The sequence below is a fragment of the Centruroides sculpturatus genome, unplaced genomic scaffold (genome assembly GCF_000671375.1).
Source record: "Centruroides sculpturatus isolate CEXI.00-Female unplaced genomic scaffold, Cexi_2.0 scaffold340, whole genome shotgun sequence".
NCBI classification, from domain to species: domain Eukaryota; kingdom Metazoa; phylum Arthropoda; class Arachnida; order Scorpiones; family Buthidae; genus Centruroides; species Centruroides sculpturatus.
This window is the reverse complement of record NW_019384518.1, coordinates 248,407-258,916: the sequence shown is the minus strand read 5'-3', so window position 1 is coordinate 258,916 and position 10,510 is coordinate 248,407. Positions and strand designations below refer to the sequence as shown.

Genomic DNA, 10,510 nt, shown 5'->3' with positions numbered 1-10,510 from the left:
TGACGTTTGAAATATAAGTCTAATTGAAACATTTTTTTTCTATTTAAAATAAATTAAGTCTCTATTGAATTGATTTTCTAAACAAGATACGGATATATATATATATATATATTTTTTTTTTTTCTTAATTTTCTGTCTTGTATTCTTCAAGGTTATGATTATTGGTAACATAAAATAATGTGGCTAAAATCTGTTCACACTTGATGATGTGATGTTAAGTAAATAAAATTCTATATCGATGTTTGCTGTTAGAATATTCTACAATCTGCAACTAATGTTTTGTTTCTGTAATTAGTGTTTATGTAGTCGTCATTCATTTGTCATCAGCCGAGTAAAAATTAACAACAGTTTGCATCTGTTTCAAAAGACTTTGTCCCATCTTTGATACAAGTGTAGCAGAAATTTTTCATTATGAATAATATACCATTTATTATAGATTGATGTGCAGAACTATTGTATTTTAATGTTGTTGTTTTCATATGAAGAAATATAGTCCTTCAAAGATTTTTAGAATATATGTGGCATCATTTCTGTAAATGTCTGCCATCTCAGATATAGAAACTTTGCATTTGACTTGCTTTAGACCAGGGATGATAAACTTTTTTGAGTTTGTATGCCATATAGTAAGTGTACTTATTTTTAAAAACGTTTGAGTGCCAAAGTTCTAGACTTTGAATAAGTATGTTTAAGTAAATGAATATGCTTTAATTATAACAAATGCAAAGAAGCTGATTGAAAAAGCAATGATTAGTGTGATAAATTGAAATCATATGATACATTACATGCCAGATGATTTCTCTGAAATGCCACTTTGGATATGTGTGTTGTAAGTTTGCCACAAAAGACCTATTCTAGTAATATATCGTCACTGACTATAATTTCATTTCCATCTTGAATTTTTCTTACTTAACGATGCCATTTTCTTTGTAATGTTTTTGTTTTTCTGTTTTCTGAATATAACTACAGATGGCTTGGCTTTGTGGTTATATTTGGCAAGTTAATTAATAGTAAAATAACACAAATTTAATCTGAATACTTGAATTATTAAATGTGCTCGCATTTATTTTTTTAATTATTGCTACTGTTCATAATCTTTTTTTATGTGAAAATGTTAGAACTTATTTCTTTTCAGAATAATTAATCAAGTTTTCTAAAACTTGTGGATAGTTACATTTAACAATTTAAGTTTTCAGATGAATTAAGTTTTAGGCAATATAGTCCAAATACTTTTTGTAAGAAAATTGATGCTACTGATTGATATTAAGAAACTGTGGCATTAAATGTAATAGTCAGTGTAAGTGAATAAGAATTCTTATCTTAATTTATGTTTAATTTAGCTAAGCAGACAACTGAGTTGTGTGAGTGGTTTTTAAACATTAGGTTTTGATTACAAATTTAATATTTCATTTGTTTTTAGAATTCAGATAAACTTGCCTTGAGAGTTCCTTCTGCCATACCTGTGGAACTTTGTGACTTTTGTTGTTACTAGCCTGCATCTCCACTGATTACTGTGGAAAATGCAGTGATGTTTTCTAATGTTGATTAATATAAGATCAGAATTGAAAATAGTTCAAAGAATAACAAATAGATTGTAATGCTTTTAATTGAAATATTTATTTCTAATGTTGCAGTAGTGTTTTAAGACTCTTTTTATCAGAAGTTTGAGAGGGAATTATTAATATATTTATTAAATAAAGAATCTTATGAAACAAATATTGTATTATATAATATTATGAAACTATTTTTGTATTATGTAATAATAATAATAACGGGTGTTTGGAAAAAATCTGAACAAGTTTATGTAATTTAGTTTTTACTTTGGAAAAAGAAAACTCTATGAACTAAATAGTTGTTTGGTAGATGTTGAAAGGCTGTACATTATCTTTTACTTTTTAATTCTACAAGTTTCTATTGTCAAATTAGTCAATTCAATTTGGGAGTGCAATGCAAATTTCTATACAAGACTTTAATTCAAATATTTCAAATTGTACTTTATGCGATCTATCAACCAATTTGATGTTTTTTTGCATTTCGCCCCTTTTCGTAAACGGCTGTCTTGAGAAGTGCCTGAAAATTTCCGATTGGTTTAATTACTGGCACGTATGCAGGATCGTCTTTCTTTTATGACGAAGGTGATGTTTTCTTTTGGCAGGTAATTCAGTACAGTTTTGGTATAGTGGGAACTTGCTTGATCTGACCAGAAGACTTACTCTACTCAAGAATGGTTCCTTTGAACATAAGGAATTGGGCAACATTGTATATAGTAGTTTAAATATTACTGGGCATGGGTAGCATGGGTTGCTTTTTCTGATTAGGATTTGACTCAATACTTTTGGTCCCATTGCAGTTTGAACCAAAACTTTGCCCTCAAATATCTTTCTCTTGGAAAACATCAAATTGACAAATGTAGAGGAGAATATCACTGATATAAAATCTACCATTATCATTGATTGTCAAGTGTGAGAGAGCAAAGTAAGATTTGACATCCAAAATGAAGAAAACTTTTGCAATAATCTTCTTTATTTTGTATTTTCCAGTGATCTTTGCATGTCATTCTGTTCAGAATTACCTGCTGCTTTTAATGTGTGTTTTTGTTTTCAAAGCCTCTTGAAACCAGCTATGTGAAATTTTCAATTTCAGGACTACAGATCAAATTGAAACCTTGTCACTCCCTTCAAAAGCCCTCTTCACTCCTTCAAATTTGGCTTTTGTTAAAATTTTTTACTTTTCTACCAAAACACGTTTTGTTTCTGCAATGGTAATTCACGCTCAAAACATCAGAGAATGCAATATATAGTCCACTTCAAAATTCTTTCATTTGCAAAATGGTTTATAGTAAAAGTTTTTTGAAATGTTTTATTTATTTAATGTGTAAAAGTTTTACACACTTGGGCATAAAGTTTTTTTTTTTTCCTTTGTGCCATTTTGAAAGAAGCAGAAAATCAAATGCAGCGAAAGATTGTAGAATGTTATACAGCATTTTTGCACTTTCGACTTAGTTAAGAATTATTGCTGAGATATTTTGTACAGATTTTTTCCTGGTGTTTATTATATATAATAGATAGTAAGTTCAACATTAAAAATGTGATAAAACATGGGGAAAAAGTGTGTATTAATATAACAACAAAGAAAATAATAAAATAACTTATTTACATCACAAAAATAATCTTCAAAACAATGATTTAAAAATTAAATATTGAAATATTTTAATATATATTCTAATTCAAAATGAAATACTTTTATTAATAAGTTTTTATAATTGAGGGGCTTAGTTGAGAAATGGCACATCCTGCATAATTACAAAAAGTGATTTATTGACAAATTTAGATTTGTTTATGAGTGATCTATCTTCTAAGAAACTTTTACAGTTCTGTTGCACATCTGCATTGATAAAATGTTAAATATTAAAGCATTGGCAAATTGAAATACAAACTGTCCTTTATCTCAAAATCTTCCTAATCTGGGATGTGCTGTTTTTCCTCCAAATTTCTCGATTATAGTGATACATGTTGTAAAACTAAAATTTTGTCAATTAATTTTCATCTAAACTATTTGTGCAATTTTTCAGCTGACGTATTAAGTGAAGACGTGATTTTGAAGTGGTATAAAGCTGCACATTCTTCTAAAGGAAAAAGTGTGTTTTTGGATCAAATGAAGCGATTTGTAGAATGGCTTCAAAACGCTGAAGAAGGTCAGTCATTTTAAGTATATAACAAATTATAATTTAACTTTATTTTGACCGTATAAAATTTAAAAAGTTCTTTCAGTAATTAGAACGTAATTAAATGAAACTTGAAACTATTGTTCTAGGAATTTTTGTTTTTTTTTTTTGTTATGATTGCATCAATGCATTGATCAGTGGATTAATAATTTTAAACTGCTGCCAGTTTCAGAAAAATTGCAAAAACTATTCAATCTAAATGCTAATTTGTTGGAATTAACATTTAGATTAAACTTAAACTTAATCATAATACTTACTTTTATAATATAGATTAAATTTTCAGAACCAAATAAGATAAACCTGAATAATTATAGTTATTCATCTTGCAATTCAATCTCCCGTTTGCTAATAAATTACTCTCTTCTATATTTTTATGTTGTTTAATTTTCTAACAGTATACATTTTTCGTTCAGTTAAATCATATATGCGGACTATTTTCAAAATCAACAGGTTATTTTCTTTAAGAAAAATTTGACACTTGAATTTATGTCTTTAAATGTATTATGAAGAGGGCTAAAATATAGCAGCTTATCATACCAAATTCTCATGTATGAAATACTTGAATTAGGGCCACACTTCACTTCTCTCTATTTATTTCAATAAATGAAGTTGTTTTTTGTGATTCACATTAATAATATAAAATAAAACTTATGTATATTATGCCATCTTATTCATAGTATAAGAATCTATTTAAAATTGCGTGAAATAAAGCTATAATAATAGTAATGCATGAATTACAAACTTCACTATACTTATGACAAGTCTATTTGAATATATATGCACAGTTTTTCAATAAAAATAATGCTGATGATACCCAAGTTGGTCATCTCTTTATTAGGTCCATTGTTATTTGTTTTAGACAGATTTTTGAGAAAAGAAGTGCTTCTTGTAAGGCAGAGAATATGGTAATTGATAGCTTTGCTTTTTAAACTAATATTTAAAATTTTTCAAAGTACTTTTCAAAACCTTGTTTAAATGATCAAACAATTGTTAAAGGACTAGAAATTCAAGGTATGCTTTTAACAGTTTTGTAAACTAATATCTTCTAACTAATTTTCTATTATTAATCAATTTCTCTCTCTGGTCTATTAAACCAGGTGGGAAATGAAGTTAACAATGTTTTTATCTTTTTTAGCAAACTTGCTAAAAAAGTTAAACACATTGTATAGTTTTTGAACCATGTTTTTGTGTACAGTGATGTACTTTTTTGCAAACTCTCTTCTCTTTAATTGTGTGAACAATAGTTTGTGGACTCCTTGACATTGAAGAAATGACTTCAGAAGATATTTGCAGAACTTTTTAACTGATAGTTTATTCGCATAACTTGCAAGTAGGCTCACGAGAACAAATCTGTTTGCCACTAATACTTCTAAAAAAGTCTGCGTAGATGATATCTTGACCTTTTTCCTGCCAGTCATCTATGATGTATTTTTAGTGGTTCCCCACTCGTCCATTAAATTGTATGCACAATTCATGGATGGCCCCTAATCCATCTTTTGTTGGAATTACACTTCTGCTGATGTGTCCCCAAAAGGGCTGGGAGCTCTTTGATATTTTTAAAAGAATAACTTAACTTTGATCAAATTTTGTGTTATAAATTTTTTAGTGATTATCTACCATGTGTCAAAGTGGGCCTTCGAGCGCCACGTCGACAACCCCGGAACAAATGTCTTTTTATTCAAAAGTGAATTTAAGCTTAATGAACTTGTTTTATTTGTGTTGCAATGTCATGGCCTTTTCTTAGACTAATTTTGAAAAAGCATGCAAAACTTTAATATATTCTGATGTTTTTATTTGGTCTTGATTATTGTTTTACAATATTGCGTTTGTCATAGATTTGTTATTGAGGAAGTTCTTTTTTGTTTTGCTGAACATTATTTGTACTAAATTTATTTTTAAAAATATGCACTGATATAAGAATTTTCAGTTGTTTTATGTAATTTAAAAAAAAAAATTTTAATTTAAAAAATATACATAAATAATACAAAATGAAATTTATAGTGAAAACTTACATTATAGTTGTAAATTGCACATGACAAAAAATCTCTGATTTTTGGATTTATTTATCCAATTATTAAATTTAAAACAAGTACAGAAAAGCTCCTATTGATTTGCTTATCCAAATAAAAATATTTGGACATCTACTGTTAGCGAGGCATGATCGATTAAAAATCAAACGTGCGGCTAATAAATAAAATGGACGAGAAAGTTTTACAGTTCCGGATTTTGAAGCATATTTTTAATTGACTTAAAACGAAACTTTGTGCGTCTGCCGATTTTAGACTAATTAGTACTTTCAGACAAATGAGAAACTTCGATTTGCAGTCAAAAAATAAAAAAAAAGTCTGCTGCTAGAAGCCCTATATTAGTACTTTTAATAGTGGACTTTGTTTTAGTTACCTTTCAGATTCCATTAAATTTTGTAATCAGATGTTAGAAAGTTTTGGAAATATGTAATCTACAAGTTACAGATAACTGTTTTTTGAGAGTATTTTTAATAACTTTTTTTTTAATTTGAGAAAATTTAATATACACCTACAGTACATATTTAAACGCAATCAAGTTTAGTAGGAAGTCAGTGCATCGGTTCAATTTAATTGGGCGTGATTTGAAAGAAATTTAAATTACATTCATTAAATTTTATTTATAGTATATTTGGATTATAGATGATGATACGTTTGAGAGAAATACAGACATACTTTGATTTCAGTTCAATTATTATATGCTATAAATTGATTTACATTAAATAATAATTGAAATGTAATAGTCTTTTTTCCATTTGAGGAGAGAGAGAAATGTCAGTCAACAAGCTGGGGTGAAAACAAATTTTTTGTTTAAAAGAAATGGCATTATTCTCCAGATAATTCAATACTAATTATAGTTGTTGTGCTTGTAAACAAGATAATTGATTTAATTTAATCTTTTATCCAGATTTTAATTAGATTATTGTTATGAAACATTGAACTGTGCCAGAACTTTTTGCTTTTACATCTTTGTTTAAATTTTTATATCCGAATTAAATTTTGTTTTAATTGCCAGACTTTAATAACGTAATGTAATTATGTTTACTCTAGAACTCCTTAACGTTTATTAACAATTGAAAAGGGAGATTTTTTTTATTCTTTAATTAAACTGTATCACTTTTCATTAAAGAAATTTCTGTGCTGTGTTAAATTTGTTATACCTTTGAATGATTATACAATTAAGTCATTCAATTTTTTTGTGTGGTGTGGTGTAATTATTTTGTTTTTTGTTGTTGTTTTTTGACAAAAGTCGAAAAATTTCTTAGAACATTTAGATGTACAGATTAAATAATAAGTTGGGAGTTTTAAATGTGGTTTGATTGATTACAGATCGAAAAATTACGTGTAAGGTCAATATATGATATGATTTAAACAGAGTGGTTAATTTAGGAAACAACAATAAGTTAATAATTAAAATAACTGAAAGTTTAATGATTTTTTTTAACTTCAGTATTGTATTTTGGTTTAGTTTAACAGAAGTTTTAGTTACTGTATTGATATGTGTACTTTTTGTCATTTAGTTGCATTGTAAATGTACTAAGACCAGTGTTTTTTCCTGTTAAATTGTAAATTATCCTTTCAGTGATTTAATAATAATAATAGACTAATTATGGTGTTCTGGTTTCTTCACAGAATCGGAAGGAGAGGACTAAAATCACAATATCCGAGGCGAGATTTTCTAGCCTCCTTTGTCCATGGACATTTCAGATCACTTCCCAACAATTTTAACCATAAAAAGTCGACACCTCAGGACCAGGGAGACAAAAAAAAATCATACCAAGCAGTCCATGTGCATTCTGTTAAGCGTTTCTATTTGAATTTCAACTGAGACTCGTGGATCCACTTCATCCTTTTAAACCCAAATTAAAACAGATGATATCAAATTATTTTTGTATGGTGGTTCTGAGAGAGATACATTAAAAAAATTGCTTGTTTTAGGCTATTCTCAGAATTGTAAGGGGAGATATTTGCAAATTAACCAGATAAAAAAAAAATGAGGTGACAGAATACAGCAAACGATGCAATAGTTTATTGGTCTCCTGTAATAGTATCATTGTCATTAAAGGGTGAAAATAAATTGTCAGTTTTTTATTTTTTGACATTTATTACGAAAAGGCCGAAACGTATTCTAACATTCTTATACTGATTTTAATAACATTTTGTGGGCATGTTTATGATACTCTGTACTGGTACTGCCGGTATTTTATACACAACATTTTTCGTAAATGTAAGGGAATCTCTTTTCGAATTGTGTTATACGTATGGCAAACATAGATTAAATATGATGTACAGAAAACAAAAAGAAGTGATTAAATTTGAGAAAACTGAAAAAAGCGACTGCGTTTAAGTGTTGTTTCTTCCCTCTGCGGTTTCCTTAAGATTATTTGAGATTGGATACGAGAATGTCTTTAATGTTAGAGAACAAAAAAATGTTTTTTCTAGGTTTATCGGCAAGTTTTTTTTTTACTTATTTACAAAATAAAAATTTACTGTTTTGAACAGTTGTTTGTATTCAGAGTTTTATTATTTTGTAAGCAGTATGTCGTCCTCCGAAAATATCTCATAATACATACTTTCGAGGTTTTTTTAGTACTGTATTTAATTTGAACCGCATCTTGAACACCGGGAGATGGCGAAAGAGAGAAAATTAAGTGTGAAATCTTGCAAACGAAGTCATTTCTAATGAAGTACAAAAAGATATAATGAGGAGCCCTTACTGTTGCCGCTGTTTTTTTCAGTTGATCTTTATTAAATCTTTCTGCAAGAGGAGGAATTTCACTTGATTTTGTTTCCTTTCCATCTCCGTATAGTGGTTTGGTTATTTATAGATGAAAAGAAGTTATATGAATAAAGTTATAATTGAAAAATGATGTACGTACCGAGATAAAAAAGAAAAAAAGCAATTTCTGACGAAGAAACGGCGTCACGACACACGTTCGTGGTTACACGAGTGCTTCAGGTCTTGCCATATCCAGTGTTGTCTTTCGGGCGTCACTCTGTGTCCCGTGAATCTAGTAAACATGGCGCAGTTGTGCGTCACCAGTTCTCCGCAACTGAAGCGTTGGTCGTGTTCCGGATACACTCCAATAGCCCTGGCACATTTTCCCGTGACGTAAACGTCCTCTATGGGGTAGTATCTCGTCCGCAGAGATGTCCGATACAAAGGTTCTACCAGATCTCGCGAAATGACGTAACCCGCACCCGCTACGAAAATGGGATGCAGTCTGATTAACGACGGAACGTGCTCCATTTTTCCGTGTTTCATACGAAAAGGCTGTTTAGCGTGATCTTTAACGCAACCCGCGATCCATCTGCTTTTGTTCACGTTCTTAAGGAAGTCCACCAGATAAGGGACGTTGACGAAAATGTCGTTGTCCGTTTTCATGACAAATTCTACTCCCTTGCAGTGGAGCGTGGTCCATTTCAGAGCCATGACCGTCTTCAGCGTCAAGTTGGAGTAGACGTCGACGAAATCTTCTTGGAGAATATCTTTATAGATTTTGCTCTCCTCTTCCAGTTGTTTCTGCTGCCGTTCTTGTCCAGGGTTTCCTACGACGAAGGCCAAAACCGTGTCCACTTTTTTCAGTTCTTCCTTGCTACCCCAAGTTTCTCGAATGGCTCGTCTTTTGTCCTCGTCCACGGCTCTGGACGTCACGAAGATGATGAGGAATCTTCTCGAATCCGAACACAAACCGGGTTGATTGATGACGTATGGAAAATCGTGCGGATTCACCACGGCCACTTTCGTTTTAGGACTACATCTCAGGACTTGGCTCAGCTCGAGGTGGAGTAAAACGAACAGAGCGAAGATCGTCAGCGCGTACAACCTGTTTTGCCAAGTGCAGGAATCTAAAACGAAGGTTAATCTCCTCGTACGGCTCATGCTGAAAAATAAAAGCGAGAGTTAATTTGCATAATTTTTAGGAATCTCGACACGATTCTCGTGTCAATAACTGTCGGGAGCACGAAAATTCACGGTTAGTAAGTAGCGCAGCTTGATACGTAAAGTCTACGAAATTAGTAATAGAATAATAAGTCAGAAAAATCAAGTCCACACTCCAATCACCCATCGGAGTTAATCTCGAAGAGTGGAACAGAATGCTTGCAGACTCACCTGAACAATGCGAGACGATAATAGAAGATGGAGTTTGATTGACCTTATTTCTAACCGAAATCGGGTCATCTAGTCATCTACTCCTTTCGGTGAACGACCTTTCAACTCTCTTAAGTTTAAAATCGTCTTTTCACTCGATAATCAGGTCTGCGGATCGTCTCGATTGGCTAAAAAGGAAACCATTTAATTCATAGATTCTAAATAATGCGGGTTAAATATATAAGTGACGATCACCCAGCCCGTGTTCCCGTTAACTGTAATTTTCGTCCGTTCGAAGCCATTTTTCATTTTAATTGCTCGGAAATGTTCGTAAATCGTTAGATCTCGACCTTGCAGTGGTCTGGTTTTAACGCGGGCCTTAAACCCAGACATTCGTTGGTGCGAAACGAAAAATTGGTACGTTTTGTGGGTTAAATGGTGTAAAATTAAAAAGGAGCGATACAGGAAGAAAAAGGAACGTAAACATTAACGGAAAAAACGAACAATAGTCGAGTATTGGCGTTACGTAGTATTAAAGTAGGCCCGTAATATGAATTGTTACTGGAATAGATGGATTTGGCTGGCGAGAAAAAGAATAATTGGAAGTGGAAAACGATTAAACTGTCAAAGTGGAAACAGGAAACGAGAATTTCAAAAACAATAATTATTTCC

The 10,510-nt window shown here is 30.9% G+C and overlaps 2 protein-coding genes across 4 annotated transcripts in view; one reads left to right on the top strand and one right to left on the bottom strand.

Moving 5' to 3' along the window:
* LOC111622648 (basic leucine zipper and W2 domain-containing protein 2-like) overlaps positions 1–8,014 on the top strand; it is an 80,201-nt gene extending 72,187 nt beyond the window's left edge. For all 3 annotated transcript variants that reach the window (XM_023365060.1, XM_023365061.1, XM_023365062.1), the window contains exons 11-12: positions 3,569–3,691; positions 7,378–8,014. In XM_023365060.1, the coding sequence (XP_023220828.1) occupies positions 3,569–3,691; positions 7,378–7,397 (143 nt within the window). In that variant the 3' untranslated portion in view covers positions 7,398–8,014. The remainder of the gene's footprint in view (positions 1–3,568; positions 3,692–7,377) is intronic.
* Positions 8,015–8,668: 654 nt separating this feature from the next.
* LOC111622663 (beta-1,3-galactosyltransferase 1-like) lies at positions 8,669–9,517 on the bottom strand (the record flags this gene model as incomplete). Its single annotated transcript, XM_023365085.1, has 1 exon — positions 8,669–9,517. A coding segment is annotated over one exon (849 nt), but the record flags the coding sequence as incomplete, so codon positions are not given.
* Positions 9,518–10,510: the final 993 nt, after the last annotated feature.